Genomic DNA, 22,708 nt, shown 5'->3' with positions numbered 1-22,708 from the left:
TGTATGTTTGTAGATATATGTTGAAAGTAATTTTTACAAGTAAAAAAAAAAGAAAAAATATTGACGCTACAAAACGTACAACTCATGCTGCCCCGATTTCGTGTCGGTTTGCCACATGTGTGTTCGCTATTAAACGCTTCATACCCGTCGTAATAAACACTCATAGTGTATCAACATTTTTTGAAGCTCGTGCGTATTACTGAGTTACATTTTATATTGCCACGTAAAGTTCCGTGTCGGCATTGTCTCGTCGTTTTTCGGATACTTTAACGCCCCGCTCAAAGCGAGTCACATTTTTCATTGCGCGAAAAAATTATTAAAACGCGTAAACGGACAAATGCTCGAGAGGCGCAACTTTTTTTCTGCTGACAATAAGTACTCGCATAGTTGACACGTCGCCGGCCCTTTACTCGTGTCAAAATGATAAAACCAGAGTTATATTCGTGGCTACTAAAACGGAAACTGCAGGATGCGGATGTTGTAAATAATTTAAGAGAAACGTGACATATATACATTATTCAAATAAGTCTATCTTATTAAACATTCAACGTATACTACATTATAATAACATATTGTAAATTCAACTATACTCGACATATTCTAAAGTGCAGTTCAAAGTCGTTACCCTACTTTGCAATCTATTTGATTCCTTTGTAAACTATTTCCGAGCGTTTCTAAAATTGAATGGATTACGTTAACAGAAGAGAAGTGACATTTAACATAATTCAAATGTTCTGATTCAATTCGTAATGTAAATTTCATTTAGTTTGGTTAATTATTTTGCTTATCTTTCCTAATCGGGATTGAATGTCTGTTTGAAATGTCACACAAATGTCACACAATGTGTTCTCAATTTATGAGATATTTTTGTAATTTTAATAGCTACGAGATATTTGTCAAAGCACGTAACGCGTGAATGTGTTATTCAGTACTCGAAGCACGAACAATTCAATATAAATCCTCTCCTCATTAAAACAAACAAATATAAAATATTCTGTAAATTAAACAATAAAAATCAAAAAGTGAAAATCGGAAAAATTTAATTTGTATATATACATATATATATAATAAAAATCTAACAATATATTTATAAAATTTAACGCATAACTTTTTGCTTCAACTAATAAGAATATTTCAACTCACCTAAATATATGACTATACTACTATTATAACAAAAATCTGTAAATAATAATAAATGTGCATTGTGCTATCGGATAAAAATAATAAAATATAATAAAATCGTTTCATGAATTCCATGCCGTATTCGTAATTACGCATGCGCTATTAATAATGGCATGTAAAAAACTATACACTTTGGGTACGATAACGTGAATCGTTAGTACAATATATGATTGTTTTCCGTTTTCCTAAAGTTTACATTCTCAATATATACAATGCATACACATATTGTAAAGAGATCTATACGATATAACATTATACTGTTCACATATAGAGAATAAAAAGAAAATATTCAAAAGGCAATAAGCACACAAATCCGCGAGCAATTCATTTATTAATCATTTCGTATTTATTTTTCTCATTAAAATGTATTTACGTGGCAAATTTATGTACGTGACTTAAGTGCAATCTGAATGCATTATTTTAAATTCCGAGAAAAAGTAACACACAGCAGTGCTAGTGATTAAATTAGCACGTTATTTTTCATTTTCTTCCGGCAATGAATTAATAAACAAAAAATGAATGCAACTCATCGCACAAAATAAAAAATTGTATATCCGCAAGATAATTTTGCAAACAGTGAAGCAAAAACGAGAAAATATTCAACTGTATTAAATCGTTAACAACATATTCTGAGATTGCGTCGTTGACATATCTACGCCCTACAGTTGCTGTCGCCAGAACATTTCGCTACTAAATTTTTTTACTACAGTTACGAATTCTATTTGTTCCTGTGCAAAAATATGACGACCGCTTTTTTTACTGTCTATTTTTTTCAGTCCTGTTATACTCACTGTCACGAGGGAATACAGTCGGGAATATTGTACCTATATGTATAAAACTACTATATATGTGTGTATATATATATATATATATATATATATATATATATATATATATGAACAACTCATGTAAACATTTAGAGCCAGCATTGGTGTGCTGCTACTGCAACAGCTTGCAATACGCGCTAGAAACGACAGACGGTATCGATTATTTTTAAAAATAACGCGTGTCCAAATGAGTTCCGACGGTACGAAAACAATGTGATGCATTGTATGACATGGAAAATGACATAGCCTTTCGCATTCGCTCTGCAGAAAGCATAAAAATCTACCTTATTAAAAATTCCACATAATAATCGTCGCAATAAAAAATAATGCAGGTAGAGCAATCATTTTTTATCACGGTTTCTTCGATTAATTTAATTTTCTTTCCTGTGCAAAATATTTATAATTTTAATATTAAGAACAATAAAAATATTTACAAGTTTAAATAGATAATAGAAAAAATATTTTAATTTTTTAAATCTAATATTAAAAATTAAAAAATTATAAATAAATACATCGATAAATCCTCATATATTAGAATCGTGCTGTATATGTATTTTCAATCTTGATGAGAGTTTCAACGACGAAAACGACGCCAGTACGACGCTTAAACTTGCTTTATCGGGGAAGAGGATGAGGACAGGTAGAAGTCGACGCGTGAACGACGCCGATAAAGTGGTTCGATAAAAACGCATTGGAGAGGTTCGGCCTTTGAAAGCGAAGGGAGAAGAGTGCGGAAGACATCTTTCTTCCGTGTGTAAGATGGAAGATTAACGTTGGCTCAAATAAAGCAGAATAGGCGGAAGGTGCATCCCTCGACGCGACACGCCGAGGCGAGGATAGAATACGCGTGGCGGTATTTCGCGCGAAACGAATTATACCGTCTACGCCGCAAGATATAAAAGCAACTAGCGACTAAAGCTGCAATTTCAATGTTCGATCGCGATTATTTACACAGTTATCCCGATTTCTCCGCGCGAGGCGTTTACTTTAAATTAAAATGGTTCTCCTATATAAGCGCAAACATTTGCACGTTGTTGCTGATTGTATGTATTGCTGCGTGATATTTTTCGCATTTGCGGAAAATATAACATTTTTATTTTAATTAATTGACATTATATATCGGAATGAAAAATAAATTAATAAAAAGATAAATTACATAATCAGAGTTTCTTTTTTCAAGATCAACGTATTTTCTGTCATTATACTGTTCTCGGAATAAAAATGTCTTCTATACGCTGTACCCGCGTAAAAAATATTCAACATCTAACATATCTTTTTTTTTAAGTATAATGACATAAACGAGTAGAATCACGGTTACCGCATTTTTGAATGCGACAACTGTGACATAGATGCACAGGAACGGCATGTACGTAAATTCACAGACCGCTTACTTTCAGAGAACTTTCTGCCGCGACGTTGACGGATGCTCGGCGATGGAGAAGAACGCAAGCAGAAGAAGACGTGCAAGAGAGGTTGGGATTTCGGTGAATCTTTCGCCGAGAGAAATCGGGTTTCGAGTAGAAGCGAGTAATAGAACGGCGAGAAGACCCTAAGACCGGTGAGACGAAAAGGGGAAAGTAAAAAGGGAGAGAGAGAGAGAGAGAAGACAAGGGATTTTGTATTCACTTTAAAAGCGGATGGGAATAATGTGCATAAACTAGTGAAGCTGCTATTTGACGTCGAAAAAAGAAAAAAAAATTGCTTGCAATTTCATGGCGATTTGCTACATTTTAAGTTAGTAGTGATTCTAATGATAGTCGTCTTCGTCCGATTTGTTTGCCCCCTTCGTGGAATGTGAAGAAATGAGATTCGCCGCTGTAAGCTCCTCGCGCAATCAGAATCTTACCTCGAGAGAGTCTTCCTAGAAAGAGAGGCTCTCAAGATTCAAGTCCGGGAAAAAAACTGCTAATTGTAAGACTCCTTATGAGAGTGCATAAACAGAGTAGATTTCCCTAATTGGGTAATTTCAGCTCAAAGCAGCTTACGAAATTGCACGGTCATTCACGAGGATATAAGAAATCTGAATCGCCTCTCGAGCGTTTTCTGTATTCTATTCTCGTAACGATCTTAGAACGATTTCTTTACGGAAATATGCATTCGACAAAATAATCTTTTATTTTTAAAAATAAGTGTCTAAAAATCGAAAAAAAAGATACTCCATGAACCGAGATGAGATAAAAAAAAATGTTCACAGTGCACAGTGAATAAACATGATGGATCAGCATAAAACTAATACAAAAGATAAGAGAGAAAGAAAAAGGAAAATAAACTCCGTTCATAATTTCATGCAGGTTTGTTCCGCCGTTCGTGATTTTAACGAATGCTATCCGTTCACTATTCTTTTCTTTCTTCCTTACTATGAAGTACGTCGTTCCTACAAAAGTGAGGCAGAAATAAACGCGGTTTAAGATCCTCATCGAGCTGCAAGCTCTTATCTTAAAAAGAGCTTTTCAGACGCGATTTTAAAGTCCATTAAACAGAAGAAAATTTTTTGTAGAATCTATCATCAACGCGACAAGTTAATATTTCGATCGAAATAAAATGTCTCGGGTTCAAAATGTAGTCGCAGAAGACATTTTTCCAACATCGCGAGATATTCATCGAGACAATAAAACCATTTTATTTGCTTATTTTACAAATTCTTTTCACCGATAAATGGTAATTGGATTTAATCTGAATCAACCATAGCTTTTACACCGAGCGGAAAAATCGTCCAAAACGACACATTAATCGCGACGACGATAATACGCGAATATGCTGTTACGAGGATGATGGATATTTTATGGTTTCGATTCACACGTTTCTGACCAATTCGACAAATGTAATAGTCGTAATTGAAGGATATCGTGTCGTTTTGTGGCACAATTAATGTCCACACTGTGTAATGCACAATGTCGTTTATGACAAAACGGCAATCATGGGGAAAATAAAAATCTCACCCTAACACCGATGACAGACGCGCGAGAAACCTGATGTTCATTGACGAGAAACGGCGCAGAACATAAACAGACGATCGACTGGGTTAAATCGCGCTTTGCCAGTCTATCGAAAGAAGATTTCGACCTAGAGAGTGACACATGCTTTTAATGCCAGCCACAGCAACAATGCGTACCTAACTTATTGAATGAGAGAACGAATACGAAAGCCGAATGAAAACGTTAGTGACATGACGATACAGTAATTAAATTGTTTATTCGGTTATTAAAAATTAATTAATTACGGCTTCCAGAAGATTATATCGATATGATATAAGCTACACGCTTTTAAAATATAACAAAATATATATAACACGAATAATCCTTTTGTAGTCGACAAAATAATTATTAACTTTTGAATAACATGTTTCATTGCATGTGACTTTGTAAACTGCGATATTACTTTAAAATTCGACGTCTGCAATTTTTCTTAAATAAATTCATTGTTAAACATAAAATTTTTAATACAAAAAACTAATAAAATTAAAAATTAAATAGCTGATTTCTTTTTCAACAAAAACATAATAACAAATTAGCAAAAGAGCGTTAAGTTTTTTCACTCGATGTTTTATTCGATTATTAAATTAAAATAGTTGTGCCCAGCCAATAAAATCTAATAAAAATAATGCTCAAAAATGCATTTATACATATGTCACCGTTATCCGACTGTCAACACGGTATAACTATTACTTTTTATTCCTTCTATCTCACTCGACACCTTTTTCCCTTTTATTCTCTTTTTTGTATCCTATCACCAAGTAGAATTTTAAACACGCCGTGCTAGGGTGGCAAATAAAAAGTAAAATAGCGAAAAGAGTAAAACGAAGAAAAATCATGCGCGAGAATGAGACAGATTTCGACAAAGAGGAACAGGGAAAGCGAAGGGATGGGTAAAGACGAAAAAAACTCGCGTTCTCTTTATAGTACATTAACACGTCCCTCTTGTATCTCGTATCGAGCGAGCTTTACATGTATACATGTACATTGCTTGCTCGATACTTTCGCAATGATAAATAAAGAACGTCCAAGAAATCGCGAAGAAAATAATTACACATGTATTTTCTCGAAATAAATCTGCCAAAATACACTGAAGTAATATCGAAATCGATACTATTGACATCTTTGATTCAATCATTTAAGACCGGTTATTCCTTCTTAACCCGATGCAGATAGTATATTATCGTTTTTTTTTTTTCAGATAAATTAAAAAAAGACAAATATATAGGTATGCTCTCTGGCAAGTAAAAAATGACCAAGAAAATAAGAATAACCGGCTCTTAATGAGAAAAAAAGGCAAAAAAGACAAACATCGATGTCACAAAATATTAACATTTTTGAAGAGCATATCGATATTTGCATTTTATTGTGTATTATAAAACAATATTCGGATACTTTGAAAGATTTTGATGCATTCCCTTTCGCAAAAACCAAAAAGTATTTATATTTGACACAGTCGGAAAGTATTGATCGATATGCCGCGAGGAGAGAGAATGTCGTTTATCTTCCGCGGGAAATGTAAACATAGCCGTCATTTAATATGCAATGAATGAATACGCAATTACGTAAGATAGCCGACGGGGATATCCACAAACTGCGCCCCGTGGTGTCATGAGCACATTCCAGGAAATGCACAGCATTGCTGTATAGCGAGCGATGATTAATTAAATACTTTGAGATTCGACCGCGAAGCACGTGGAATTCTACCACCTAATACTCAACGAGGTCTGAGCGAGAAAATACAAGACGGCGGCGTTACGAAGACGGATGATTAGATGTATAGTATATATACACATTTATATGAAAGTTGCGTTTATTTTATCGGGAAGAAAGCACGCGCGAAGGGAATAAGAATTTATGTAATAATACAACAACCGAGATCTATATTAAGATAGTGTGAAATAATTAAACAGCATCACGATAAAGCCAGCATTGACGCTGATTGATAGAACGACAAATCGCGTTCTTATAAAACAACGCGTAACAAGCGCAATAGAATAAAACTTCTTTAATATGAACTTTCTTTAACACTCACGTTTCGTTCTTTAATTTATAACGAATCGCACTGCCATGCCGTTTCAACGCGATACACTCGAGATTTAGCCCAAGTTATACACTCTACGATAACACCGGTTGCGTTCCGAATGTAGGTACATATAGTACCATATATACTTCTCGCTTATCGTCGTTCGCCGATCGAAATTGCGAACGATCGAGCCTAATGCGAGGCAATACGTATTTACGAAGCCGCGAGACATCGGAGTGCATCTCGTAGACGGGTAATCTTCGTCTAACCGACGTGACGCGACGCGCGCACGCTTTCCTGCACACGGGCGAAGGCATTGTTTAAGGCACGGTGACACGCGACACGACAGCCACGACCGCGGGCAGGATGAAGGCTGACAGCGGAGCGGTTACCTTCCGGAGCATTTAAATGGCGTCTTGTCGGTGGTCCCGCATAATGCATTGCTTAAGCCGGTAGGTTGCTCGAGCTGTGGCGGACAATGAATCTCAGGATACAAAGTGCCCTTGCATTTCCACCGCTAAAGGCTTTTCCCCTTCATCCCCTTCAACCCCCACGCTCGCGTTCCCGCTCTCGTGGTGTTCACCAACCACCCTTCCGTCGTTTCCCCGCATTCACCTCTCGTCGCCATGTATAACTGGAGACGACAATTCGCGCTCGTCGACGAGAGGCTATCCCTCTCCTCTCTCTCTAGCCAGGAATAGTTACCGCGAAACAAACGAGAACATGAATTGCTGGAAATGCCTGTCGCTTGATCAGCGCGACAATAAGGGCGTATACATACACCGAGTAATAATTTCCACGTATTCTATAGCTACATTGCCGTAATACGTCGAGCTCATATCTCAATAAGGACAGAAAAGCGATAAATTCCTGGTTGAGCTGACATGAATATTACACACTAACGTATGCAAATATAAATGTAAATAATGCGCGACAAAAATATAAATAAAATTCTAAAAGAGACTCCTAGCACAACAACATCGCGTGCCCGTGCTAGAATAAACGTACATCTATTTTTTATCATCGATACGGAGAACATTGATTATACATTGCCGAGCACTGAAATATTCAGATTCACGTATCTCGTAGCCGAGAACGGTCGACTTAACCGTCGTCAGCCTAGGAGAGAGATACGGCATAAAATACTGCCATTATCTCCCCGGTTGAAACCACGGCCGTTGAATGGTCTTGTTAAAATGTACCTCGCGAATAAGACGCTCTTCTGGCTGAACTAGCGAACGATTCAGCGAAGCATAGAGACTTCCGGAACAAATCTTTAGGAATGGCAGATAGACGTTTCTCGCGCGCGCAAAATCCCGATAATAAGAGGTAGAAAAAACTAAGATCCTGCTCCCTTTTTCTAGAAAACGTGCAGAAATAATCCGAGTTAAGCTGGCACCCTCATCGTGAGAAATAAAATTCGGATATATGGCGATAGAAATTGCGGGCACAAGATGGCGGAAGGAAGAAAGTAGGTTTTGCGACGACAGGAAAGAACAGGTGCAATGGTATCTTGAAGCAAACTCTTAATTACGTTATCTCGGTTCGGCGCGTCTCCATTTTCCCGACCATATCGCGAATCCCAGTTGATTTTGGCCGAATGCCAGAAACCGTCACTGCCAGAAATTGTAACGTCGGGGAGAGACGACTTTGAAAGGTTGGAAACCGTACAGCCTGGCAAACTCGTAGGAGGATTTTAATTAAACCGACTGCGCTAAGGGCTATTTGTAGTTTGCAATTTCACGTAAGGAGACAACGAGACAATAGCAAAGATAACGGAAGGAGTCACTTCTCTCGTCTTACCAAGGCGACTCTAACGTATTAATATATTTAAATTCGTGCGCAAATAGTCGGAAAATAATTTAATGTCAGAGTACTTTTTTCGTACCAAGACATCGAAAAAAAACATTCTTTAAGTATAAAGGAAGATAACGTGAATTATTCACTTTCTCTCTACATTAAATACCTATAATAACAGTTTCTTGGATAAATTTAGTTAACTTTAAATAGATCTTGGATAAAGCTGGAATTTCCATCCATTATCTATTTTAATTGATATTATAAAAAATGATATGCAGAAATAAAATTACGTTATATTTCAAAAAAACGTTTTTAAATTTAATTTTAATTTTTGCGGTAAATTGTATGTAAAAACCAATTTGCCGGAAGAAGCGGCGAAGCGGTGTATAATGTGATGTCGGATCTACTAGACATATCTCACAAAGCAAGGATGCTCATAGATAGATAGAGAAATGAGGAATTACGAAAGATGGATGGAAGTGAGCAAGAAACTCGACGTTATATTACCTCAAGCACGATAAACGTCATTTCTTAAAGCTGATATATCTGTATCTTCGTTGTGTAAGCATCTGCGATTGCGCGATGTTAAAGCGATCGAAACAACACAGAAGTGAAAAATATATAACATTTCTATATAGCGTTCTTTCAATGTCTTACGTCAACAGAAATAAAGTAACGTGAAAAAGCTATGTGCTGCAATATTTATTGAATGCTAAAATTAATATTCCAAAATTACATTCGTTCATAATATGTAATTCATGGATTTTCTCATCCGAAACTAACAAAAAGTTAATACTACTATTAAACTACTAAATTTTGCAAAAATTATTTCTGATAGTTTCTAATTAGACAAAATCGATTAAAATAAATAATGCTATGATTCAAATTATAGTCAAAGTTTAACCAGTTTTTTCATAGAAATGTATTTGCATCTTTACAAGTAATACATATTTAAAAACTCCAAATTTATAGCTTTAGAAATTATATCTCTAATATTATTATACTATCGATATAAAAAAAATAATCAATAAATAAATGTATTACCAAACAATTATAATTCATCAGATCTTAATATTTAAGAATATTTTTTTCCAATCGTCGCTAAAACAAAAAGAATTATTAAACGCATCTGCAGAGATATTGATTTAATTAAATAAAATATTTACATCAGTGATTGTTGAATGAAAAACGTTTAGCTTTGTAATTGCTTATTTAGCTCTCAATTAAAAGCTCAAGATACGATCAATATTTAATATACATATATAATCGCGATGCCAGATTATGTCACGCCGCTTTTTTCATCACAAATTAAGAAAGCTCCGCCTTTATATGCGATCGTGTTTTTCACACAGACGTGCAAATGCCAGAGCGAATGAATCGTCAGATTATTATACCGCTGGCTTGCGAGTACGCGATTTCAGAGGCTTTCAACGATAATTAGAACGACCCAATTAAAATCCTCTGTAACGCAGTAGAGAGACTCCATCACTGGAGTACCTATGTTTTCCTTTCGTTTGTTGCACCTATCGAAGAGAGGGAAAGAGAGAAACACGTCGCCCTTTACATCAACGCTCTCTTTCCGCATTTCCCCATTTCTGGCGAAGGTACTGAATTAATCAGTAAAGCATGGCGCGATTAATTAAAGCGTTTTCGCCAAAGTAGACTGTTTTCAAACGAATGCTCACGCTCGAGAATTTGCCATAAAGAGCAAAAGACCTTTCAAAATCGGAAATGTTTGCGTTTAATCTGTCTGTATACACTCAAGCTTTCCAAGGATATGTATCGCTGTTTCAAATATCGACTTCTTGTCAAAGAAAAAATAGTCAACCATTTTTTTAGTAACAATTTTGTGACACATATTCTCTACATTATTCATTATTCATTATCGTCACTTTCATCGACTTTTTTTAACATATTAAATTTGGCGCGGTTTTCAGAATCGATCGATTTAGTAGTATACATATACAAGTATTTGTATTTCAATCTTCGTAATTAGCCATGTATCATTTAATATGCTGCCAATTTCGGCCTAATTAGTGGCACAACAATTTCCATCAAAGTCTATGTTAATACTCAAATGCAAATATTAATTAATCTAGTATTTGCCTCTTGCTAATTTTGCACAGAGGTGCTGAATAATTAAAGAGAAAATTAATTGTATTAAAGTGGGAATAAAGTGTATACATATATAACGATATAAGAATCTGGTAAATATATATATTCTATAAAGTATAAGACTAAAGAGAAGTATTTTTTGTGATATCGACTAGGTACCAATAATCACCGATATAAACCAACGAGATTGCAGTCGTAAAAACGATTTTACACGACTATAGGATGAGCTCATAAAGATACGATATTGCAATGAGAGACAAGATTCTGGAGAATCTTGAGGGAATATTGGAGAGCTCGATGTTTGATTCAAATGAATTCTAGAAGAGATTTTATCTCGTATTTTTCTATTTTCTAGCAAAAAAATTAACCATTCAAACTATCTGAAAATTGATGTTTCGGAGATTTATATAGAGATAATAAATTTATATAAAAATGTGCATATCTACTTTAGTCAATTCAATAAATCCGATTGTCAAACAAGCTACAATGCATGCAAATATATTTCTATAAGAAATTACAAAAAAATATTATTTCGTTAGTAAAAACAAAAATACAAGAGTCAACGTAAACAAATCTTGTTACGGTGATTAACTGAATATTTGAAGAAGCGCAATCGCATCAATGTAAACTTCGCTGGTTTGTTAAAATAAAATTGATTGACATTCATAAATGTCATATCAGTCATATATATTTTTGCAACAACAAAAAATTGCTCATTGAATTGAATTAACAAATATAATTATGCTAATTTAATGGAGGCAAGAATACAAGACGGGTGAATAAAGAAAATAGTTCTGTAATCTGTAATGCAGCGCACGACAACGATTAAAAGCTAATTATATAAATTATCGGCAAATATCTGTGGTGCAGATAATTAAACGCGCAAAGCATACTTCGATTCAGCGAATTATTAAGAGCACTTTTCTCCAAAGAGCGCAGAACCGAATTGCTACATATGTATATTCGTTTATTCCCATAGCAGACATTTAATTAACTCAAACTTCAATGATTTTATTAGCAAATGAATCACGCTCTCACCAGTTCGGCAATGCGTTTAGCTATTCCCCGTGATGTCTTAGCTCCAACTCCAACACATGCTTTACAGTAAATGGCTAAATGAGAGAGCCAGTCACGGGAAGATAACCAAATATACCGAGTAACTAGTTCTTCGACCGGAAAGTTGCGCGGTACAGAAGCTGAGAGAAAGGGACCCGTCGCGAGTCGTATAAACTGCTGATATTCCACGTCTCCGACCTGCTACGTCCTTACGTGAACGTATTACGCCTAGGTAACTTGCATCCCACCCTCTCGTAAGTAAGTGGCATCCGGAACGGCGGATTCGGCGGAACGGAGAAACGGGGGTACCGAAACCAGATGGGGAACGAGAATTCCGACTCTAAGTTTTGATTTATGTCGCTAATGCGCGGTTAAAAGCGAGCAAAACGTGATGCGAGAGCGGTAAAAGCATGACGGGGGCGGTTTGCTCCGGACCATATGCGGGTAAACACGATACGTCGGGATTAAGTGTGTTGATAGCCAAGCAAGTTGACAACAAGCTACTGCTATTACTCTAAAAAGAGCCGGAAAATTTTATCGATAACTTGTGCCTCTGATATTTCCATCTACTTCTAATCGAACGAAAGTACATTTCGCTATAATGTATAAAACTGACAAGATAAGATAAATCAATAAATTATTTTTCAATTACGACAAATACATATGCAGTTATGTTTGATGTTACAGACAAAATAATATTATCACAATTTAGTTATTATTTTTTATAACGTGATATAATCCTATCTTATTACAGAAAAATATAAATTATATTACGTATAATTTATATTTAACATATAACCGTATAAAATATATATATGATATAAATATAGCATAATGTATAACCGAAATAGATTTTCGAGATAAACTAGAAATTTTAAAAAAATTATAAAGAAAGTCGATATAATTGACTACTATTATCCGCGGAATGTTTTACCGATGTAATGAAATATTGATTAATTAGCATCCTTTGTTACGATATTAAACAATGTAATACATTTCTATCCTGACAGAATTAGATTAGTATATCCACCACAGAAAAAAATCCCAATTACTTAATGCCTTATCCGTCAAAACATTTATGAAACTTCAGTTGATCGTTATTTTTGCAAACAGTAAAAATATTTATATGCATAAATTTAATATTATGTTAATAATAATTCATAATATTATTAAAATTTTAGATTTACATTAAAAATATCTTTGTATCATAAAAGCAAACACACACACTCATTTATTCTTGCTTATCAAAAAAGTTATTAAATGATACTTAGTGAGATATATCGATAAAACTGTAATAAATTCTGCATATATTAAATTATGATGTGATAATAAAGGGCATATGAGCCAGTATTATAATAATGTTATAAAATATCCATTAATATTCTCATATTTAAATATCAAAATATAATCGATTGCAATGCTCTCTTCATGTCGTATATTTTATATATATGTAATCTATCATCTATCATTTCCCCCTTCCAAACGCGTTACATGATAATTAACATTTGGATATTCAGTAATTTAAAAAATATATTTTCTTACACGAAAAGTAATTTTGTGCGTTATACAGTAAATGCAATATATTATAACGTTAAGAATTCGAAAATAATTACGTATATACATAGTTTGCAAAACGATATTATTTGTCAAAAGCCGACTCCATAGATAGATTCCGTATAGATAGATGTGAGAAATTTTGTGCAGCGTTATATTGGATTATTAGTCATATATTGGATCATGAGTCATAATCATAAAAAACGGCACTGTTAAAACGTACACGTGGATTTATATAGAATTGTCCTCTGACCTTTCTATTCTTTAATATGATCCATGACCTTTGGGTATTCACGTACGTATATATTATATAAAATGAATATCTACCGTACAGTAATTATTTTCTAACAATGCCATATAAATAATTAACCTTGTTGATTCGTTCATTTTACTTAATATATTCGGATATCAATTTTTATGTGCTTTAATGTGTTTTTTAAATAGTTTTATTTGTTATATTTATAAAATATTAAATATGAAAAAATCAAAATATTATTTAAAAAATTTTATATGTATTTTTAATAATATTTTTTTACAAATGTATTACATTTTTAAAATATAATAATTTTAAAAACATCCAGCAGAATTAAGAACTTAACTTTTCAATAAAAACCTGGACTTTTAATTGAAGGTTTATTTTAGCTCCTGCAAGTATATAGAACAAATAGACATAATAAATTCTCTCTCGGTAGACGCAGCGTATTGTGAATAGTATACTATACGAAGAGATATATCCACTTGAACGTTTTTATCTTTGCGAACAACTCCAGTTAATAAAACTGTCAAATTTACAACTTACATGGAAATTCAACTTCAATGCTGAAGGCGAACTATTGGTCAACATTCACATACTCGAACGTAACACAAATGTAACATGCAAACAATGTTAATTCGACAGTATTCAAAGGCCGCTGTGTGTCACGCTGTGCTGTGCACACAGGAAACAACGCGCAAAGCGTGCTGGCATTACGAAGTAAGAGTACAGATGGCTATTGCGCGTATATCGCGTAATGCAAATTCAAGGAGTAGCGATGGCAACGCGCGCACCTCTTACGATATACGGACTTTCATACAAAAGACGATGGTGAATAGCATATTTATCGAACTACTGAATTGCTGCTTAAAGATCGATGCGACCAACTTATTCATCGATTCGCATTTAATGCGCTTTCGCCTTTCTCCCTTCAGCCCTATTATCGTGCGCGTGCAATTGGTAGGATCACTCGTAAATGCTTCGCGACAGAACTACCGCGCAATCATGCTAATGACAAAATCTTCGCGCCACACGGGAACTTTGCAAGTTCTATAATGGCGCGCGATGGAGGTGCGACAATTCCAGAACGTGTATTGAGCTTAATAGCAACACACCATGACTCTACTACCGGAAAAATCGTATGCAAGTAGTAATTTGCATGCTACTTCTCCCTGCTGCACGTCATTAGTCGGCCTGTCATTTTATATAGCGGGCTATTATGCGTGCATTTCTTTACGCCATGAATTGATAAACATGCAAAAATCCAGTGCGACTTATGTAATGTTATATTAGATTTTAGATTAAAAAATATATTTATGATTACGATAAATATATTTTTTAATAATAAAATATTTTTTAAACATTCTACATATGTGTTTCTTTTAAATATCTCATATTTAAAAATATATATATACATATATAGAAATAAATATTACATATAAAAACAACTGCAAAATTTGCGCACATGCACGTACACGCGCACATACACGTATATATGTAAAATGAATAGATTGTTAACTTTTGATTCCTATTTAGAAACGATTGAGCAGTGCCATCATGAAACGGCTATAATTTATACGAGACATGCTATTTTCTAGTCCGTGTACTCGATGAAATCTAGCTTCTTGTGTCTCATTAAAGTGCCGAATATATCGGTCCGTACTAAAGCTCATGAAAGCCAAGTCGTAAAGCTATCGTAAAGCTCCGAGAAAGCTCAGTGAATTCACACCATAAAACGTTTCGAGACATAACGTTGACGCGTTTGACACTGATCGTATATCCGCTCGGTGCACACGCACTTCCTCTCGATTCGCTGCGGATCTACGACGTAAAAGTATAGATATATGCTGAAACTGTACAGATTGCAATAACGATTTTGATTTGACATAACTGCAAAATCATGCGGAACAAAGAAGCCTATTTGTTAACGTACTTGAAATCTACACTAACACTAATTAGATTTAATTTTAATTTGTCAGATTAATCGTGATAAATTTGTTATCTGTGAAATAAACAAAACTATCTAATGTAGATTTCTAGATTTATATCGTGATAAATTGAAAGATACTAATGTTTGAAATAATATAGAAAATGGTTATACGTTACTAGGAGGCCGTACACCATTAGAACGAAGTATGCACGTGACTATATATAGGTAGGTGATCCAAGTGAAAAGAGGAGAAACCGGTTTACGCGCGCGACTAGCCTCGCAATTTCTTTTATCTGCCCGACGTATTGAAAATACGTAAGACATTGATCTAGAAATGCACCGTAATAGTAATCACGTACGCCCGTTACAAATCGCAGCAAAGGCAAATAGAATATAAATATAGAACGCTGAACTTGACTTTCGATCACAGGGATCTTTTTAAGGGATACTTTTAAAAAAAAGTAAAGTACACGTACAATTTCCCGGTTGGAAAAATTTATGTGTTCGACACACAACGTATTCGTTACGAAATGTATTTGCTCTTGTCATCTGCATGGCATCAACGTACGCCCGAGATTCCTACGTACGCTCGTCATGCGCAAAAGTTTTTGGCACAGCTCATACTTTATGCAACGACGAAATATTCCCAGATTTCTTTCCCCGATGCAGATTGTTATCAGAGAGCGGTCTCTACGGCTTACTTGATGCTCAAGATGTGTTTATGCACACAATTCGACAACAGATTACTTCCTCCCTGTTCAAATAGAAATTGCTGCATCGGGAAAATGTATGTTTTATCATGCACGCCATAAAAACGAAAAATAAGTCAGTGTTACATTTAGGCTATGTGAAATCAATTTATATATAAGATACGTGCAATGTAATTGCTATTTTATTCTATTTTTAAAAAAATTTATATTATAAAAGAATGGTTCTCCTTACAAAATTTGTCAAAATAATTCTCTTTTAACATACTTTAAGATAGATCTTTTATTCCGAATGTATTTAAATGTATGAATAATTAGATACGGATAAGTTACGATATAATCATATAAAAACCTTCCATGCAAATATAATTAAAAAAATAATCAATGATAAAAATACATTTAAAAATACAGAAAAGATATGGATCGTTTCCAGCATTTGAGTCTGCTTAAAAGTATGTGTTATATCGATGTGTAATTTCCGATAAACGCGATATTGGCCAGGATCCATCGGACTGTAAAAGCGGATTGAACCTAGAAGGTTGCGTTATGTCGAGGTCGAGTTATGCAATGAATGGGAAGATAATACGTAAGTACATATAGCGGCAAAATCATACGTTATATAAAACTAGGAAAAATTGTTAAATTCAAAAAGACATCATGTGAAAGGAAAAGAGAAGGAGCACAAGAGGTGACAAACGAAAGGAAGCATAAATCCAAAAAGCTCGAGAAAAGATGAGAAAAAATGGAGAAACAGGGATAGAAGGAGAGAAAAAGCCTTCGGAGAAGGGTAAGTGGCCGAGCAAGTTGACGTGAGATGGCAAAGAAGCCGTAATCCAGTTTATCAGGGCAAAGTGCATAAGATTATGCTAACCTTCTTCCCTCCCCAAGACTAAGAGTTCCGTCGGATAAACGATATTGCAGGTTATGTCAGCTCTTCCTACCTTACGCTCTTATAGCTTCTGTAACGTCTTCATAAGAGAATTTTATGAGAAATCGCAGCATTTCATGGGCACGAGTTCTATGTGACGTTGCACAGCGCTATTTCTCCAAATTCCCGCACGTTCAATATTTGACTTCACTTTACTACACAAGAGATAATATGTATCATCCAATAACGTTACCTTCGCGCAAAAGTATCAGAAAAAATAAATAGTTCTAGTTTTAAAAATATTTCGTAACGTCGTAAAAATTTTGTCGCAAACATTATTATTATTATTTATTCTCTTATACAATTGTTAGACATTTTAACTGTATTTTGCTGCGAAATGTTGCTTCTGCAAGTATTGTAAAAGAACAATAACCACAAAGAAGTAGCGAAACAGGAGCTTTGCAAAGAAGTATTGTCCGCTAGTAAAGCTAGAGAGCTGCTCCCTGAACTTCAAAGATATGCCCCCGGACTCGAAGAAGATAAAGTTTGTGGTATGCGAATACTAAGAATCATAGTTATCTAAAGCATCCTTCTTTTCACGCAAATCTACAAGTGTAGTACGTCACAACGTCGTGTTGCGCGTGTATCGTAGAATAAAACGGAGATCGCTGTATCTACTGTTGTCGCACGAATATCGATCCGTACAGCAGCGCGCGATGAATGCATTCCGAACGAATGATATCAGAAAGGGGAGATAGGTGAAAGCACAGATAGCGCTTAACAATGCAACGTGAATGAGACTTGTATAGAACGACATATATCGTTCCTGATTTAACGCGGCGATTGAATGCACCGGTGGGAATCATCTTTAGCAGAATAGTATTTTGTCACACTGTTAAATTTAATATCCGTTTTGACATTTACTAGAGTATGCGACTTTTTCGAATAATATAGATAGCGAGAATATATATGAATCGCGACATTTTTTACGATAAAATCTCTGATAAATCTGACTTTCCATTTTTATTACGAATAATATTCGTATCACATATTTTCGTATCACATATAAACTCTCTATATAAAAAACAATTATTTATTCAGTATTAGGAATAATAAATCAGAAAAAGCTACGTAATTAAAAATCCGAGATTCGACGTAAGTATAAAAAGGAGTTATTTTATGCATAATGTCCGACAGTTTCAATTATGCAACGTCTCGTCCGGATGGATATACCAATGTGTAGTGCGCGTGCTGGATAGGCCCACCCTCCCTCTTTTTTTCCCGTATTTCAGATTTGTCGCTTTAAAATATAAGACATCTAGGCACGCGCCATGCAACTTAGACGCAACGCGACGCGCGCGTTTTTTTTTCTTTAAAACGCCTGTTAAAGAGCGCGCGGAAAGCGCACTACACATATATCCATCCGGACAAGACAGCATAATTACAGTCAAACTTCACTTACAGGTAAGTTCGTTCAACTCTCTAATTTTACGTGTGATCGATCCACCCGATAATATTATTACGATGTCTGCCGTTACATAAAAGTGATTCGTGAAAAATTCAAAATTATCCTGAATAAATAATGTAGGCATTTTTTTATAAAGACGTTAACCGACGATGAGATTAGCTGATTTACGTGTTTTGTTTGTCGACCTCGTGCCGGGTACTTATTTATTTGTAATATTTATTATTGAAAGCGTTCTGAGCGATCCTTTGTTTGTCGAGAAAACCGAAAACACAGTTCTGCGCGATGAACGAAGGTAATTCTGATTGGTCCGATGTTTCGGGTAGGGAAGGTTTTAACACCGGGTATAAATATGCCGACTTTTTGGGAATCGGGACAGACAATAGAGAACATCATCTTCGGAGCGTTTCATCGAGATACAAGCACGCATTCTCTCACGAACCGGCAGACGATCTTTAATATCGAGGCGGCAGGAAGGAAGATAGAATAGAAACGGGACTTGGACAGCGAAGACGTTTTCGACTCGCAATAAATATATATATATATATATATCTTCCGAACCTGACTTCTTTTCCTGATTCAACTAAATTCATCCGGCCTTCCCCTGCATTCCTACATTTCAATAATCAATAATTAATTGATCGATTCGATATTCGATAAAAGATACGGCTACAGTTAAGTACAAAAGATACGCCTACAGTTTATCAGAAGTGGGATTCGAGGCGTTGCATCCGGATTCGCGAATTCGACTGGAGACAGGCGATTTCGGGATTTGTTCGCGATACGTGTCGAGTGTGAGACGCGCAGGTGGAGACGATTGACGCGTGGTGATCGTCGGGTTGCGTGAGTATCGTGGACATCGCGGTGTGCCGAATAGTCGAGCGAATCGGAGTGACGGGAACGATGCAGCCAAGTGACTTTACCATTGCCGAGATGAAGGAGGCTCTTCGCGAGAGGGGACTGACGTTAGGAGGATCAAAGGCCGAGCTCATCCAGCGGCTGAACACCAACGACTCGGGTGTGTGGACGAAATTAAGCGATCAACGGAGGCAAGCAATTTGTTCGGATGACATCCTGGATTCGGAAACTGCGCGTTCGCCCAGTGAACAAGGTGACGCTATGGAGATGGAGACCGTGGACGACACCCCGAGACTAGTGGATCGAGTGAGCATGACGACGCCGGAACCAAGAGAGTGTGACGACGCGATGCAGGCAGAACTTTTGCTACTGCGTCGAGAACGAGAGATTTTGGAGAGAGAGCGGCAGTTACTTCAACGAGAAATAGAAGTAATGAGAAGTGCAACCTCCACACCGACGACAACGAACGGCAGTGTCATTTCTGCGTTCGGCGGTGTGAGGGGAATTAAGGAGTTGCTGCCTGAATTTGACGCAACGGATAGCACCTTCTGGAGGTGGAAGCAGCAGTTGGAGTTATTGAGACGCACGTATCAGCTGGACGATAATTCGACGAGAGTGTTAATTAGCTCTCGGTTGAAAGGCCGTGCGTTGTCTTGGTTTCACTCAAGGGCTGAGCATGTGACACTGGACCTGGGGGACCTTCTGCGAGAGATGGAGTCAATGTTCGATCTGCGACCAGGAAAATTGACGCTGAGGAGAGAATTTGAGGCTCGCGTGTGGAAGAGAGACGAGCAGTTCTGTGATTATTATCACGAGAAGGTGATTCTCGCGAATCGCATACCGATCGCGGAAGACGAGCTCCTCGATTATATCATCGAGGGAGTGACCGATCCTCGTCTGCAGAGCCAGGCGCGCCTGATGAACTTCCAATCTAGAAGAGAATTATTGAAGGCGTTCGAAAAGGTGGTTCGAGTACATTCGGAGAGACCAGACGTCCGACCGAGGGGAGACGGAGCGAGGACAACTAGCGGAGGAAGAGCGGAGACATCGACACGGGGAGACTCGACGAGGTGCTACAGGTGTCGCGGAGCAGGACATACTGCGGATCAGTGCGTGCGACCACAGGCAAGGCGAGTGTGTTATGTGTGCGAATCTCCGGATCATTTGGCTAGGGAGTGTCCGAAGCGAAGTCGGTCCGCGGCGTCGGAAACGCTGAACAATGGTGCGCAAACTGCGTCGATGAACGTCGTACAACCTGTCGCGTTGTTAAAACCTTATACGATTACCGTAAAAATTATAATGGAAAACGAGAATAACGGGTTCAATAATTACGTGGTGGATGCAATAATAGACTCGTGTTCTCCAATTAGTTTGATCAAAAGCGAGATAATTCGGGGCGACTCACGTCTGCTCGCCGGTAAGAGCATCGATCAGTTTTGCGGAATTAACGGCTCGCAGTTAAATATTGACGGTATCGCTCACGCCGATTTGGAGGTAAAAGGCGTGCGCTTGAAAATGAAATTTTATACGGTGCCTCCTAATACGATGGCGTATAGCGTTTTGCTCGGTAGGGATTTCCTGAATTGTCCGTCGCTGCGTGTAACATTAGGGCGAGATTTTGAAATTACAAACGCGGAAGAAGCGCGCGTTAGTCAAATGATGCATATTGAATGCGACGACAATGTGGTATGTTCGAGCGAAAAAGTGAAAATTAATCCGGCGGTTGATGAAGATACCACCGAAAAGATCTGCGAGGTCTACGAATCTCATGGTTTGAGTAGTCTTCGAGCGGAGAAGTGCGTGCCGGATCTCGAGAGGGTTATCGCATTAAAACACGAACGACCGAGCGATGAGAGTATAGAGTCTGCGTTGAATGATCCGGTGCCATGTAACATCAGGGACGTACATAGGTTCGTCGGACTCGCGAGTCATTTTCATCGATCTATGCCGAGATTTTTATTGGTGGCAAAATCATTGTACGATTTTATTCGAAAAAACTCTGTTTTCAAGTTTGGGCGTCACCTGTTTGTCGTCATCGACGTGTTCGCGCAAAAGTATCAGAAAAAATAAATAGTTCTAGTTTTAAAAATATTTCGTAACGTCGTAAAAATTTTGTCGCAAACATTATTATTATTATTTGTTCTCTTATACAATTGTTAGACATTTTAACTGTATTTTGCTGCGAAATGTTGCTTCTGCAAGTATTGTAAAAGAACAATAACCACAAAGAAGTAGCGAAACAGGAGCTTTGCAAAGAAGTATTGTCCGCTAGTAAAGCTAGAGAGCTGCTCCATGAACTTCAAAGATATGCCCCCGGACTCGAAGAAGATAAAGTTTGTGGTATGCGAATACTAAGAATCATAGTTATCTAAAGCATCCTTCTTTCCACGCAAATCTACAAGTGTAGTACGTCACAACGTCGTGTTGCGCGTGTATCGTAGAATAAAACGGAGATCGCTGTATCTACTGTTGTCGCACGAATATCGATCCGTACAGCAGCGCGCGATGAATGCATTCCGGACGAATGATATCAGAAAGGGGAGATAGGTGAAAGCACAGATAGCGCTTAACATTGCAACGTGAATGAGACTTGTATAGAACGACATATATCGTTCCTGATTTAACGCGGCGATTGAATGCACCGGTGGGAATCATCTTTAGCAGAATAGTATTTTGTCACACTGTTAAATTTAATATCCGTTTTGACATTTACTAGAGTATGCGACTTTTTCGAATAATATACAATAGATAGCGAGAATATATATGAATCGCGACATTTTTTACGATAAAATCTCTGATAAATCTGACTTTCCATTTTTATTACGAATAATATTCGTATCACATATTTTCGTATCACATATAAACTCTCTATATAAAAAACAATTATTTATTCAGTATTAGGAATAATAAATCAGAAAAAGCTACGTAATTAAAAATCCGAGATTCGACGTAAGTATAAAAAGGAGTTATTTTATGCATAATGTCCGACAATTTCAATTATGCAACGTCTCGTCCGGATGGATATACTAATGTGTAGTGCGCGTGCTGGATAGGCCTACCCTCCCTCTTTTTTTTCCCGTATTTCAGATTTGTCG

The 22,708-nt window shown here is 36.5% G+C and overlaps 2 protein-coding genes across 2 annotated transcripts in view; one reads left to right on the top strand and one right to left on the bottom strand.

Moving 5' to 3' along the window:
- Nucleotides 1-22,708, bottom strand: part of Invadolysin (leishmanolysin-like peptidase, invadolysin) — a 294,990-nt gene that overhangs the window by 241,876 nt on the left and 30,406 nt on the right. The gene's annotated exons all lie outside the window — the stretch shown is intronic.
- LOC146719989 (uncharacterized) lies at nt 19,625-21,505 on the top strand. Its single transcript, XM_085489190.1, is given in 2 exon segments — nt 19,625-21,398; nt 21,400-21,505. Coding segments are annotated over 2 exon segments (1,785 nt in total). The 5' UTR covers nt 19,625-19,658; the 3' UTR covers nt 21,445-21,505.

The sequence above is a fragment of the Nylanderia fulva genome, unplaced genomic scaffold, assembly GCF_048542155.1.
Source record: "Nylanderia fulva isolate GAGA-0341 unplaced genomic scaffold, ASM4854215v1 Scaffold8, whole genome shotgun sequence".
NCBI classification, from domain to species: Eukaryota; Metazoa; Arthropoda; class Insecta; order Hymenoptera; family Formicidae; genus Nylanderia; species Nylanderia fulva.
The sequence above is the reverse complement of the archived record's forward strand: the minus strand, read 5'-3'. Positions and strand labels throughout refer to the sequence as shown.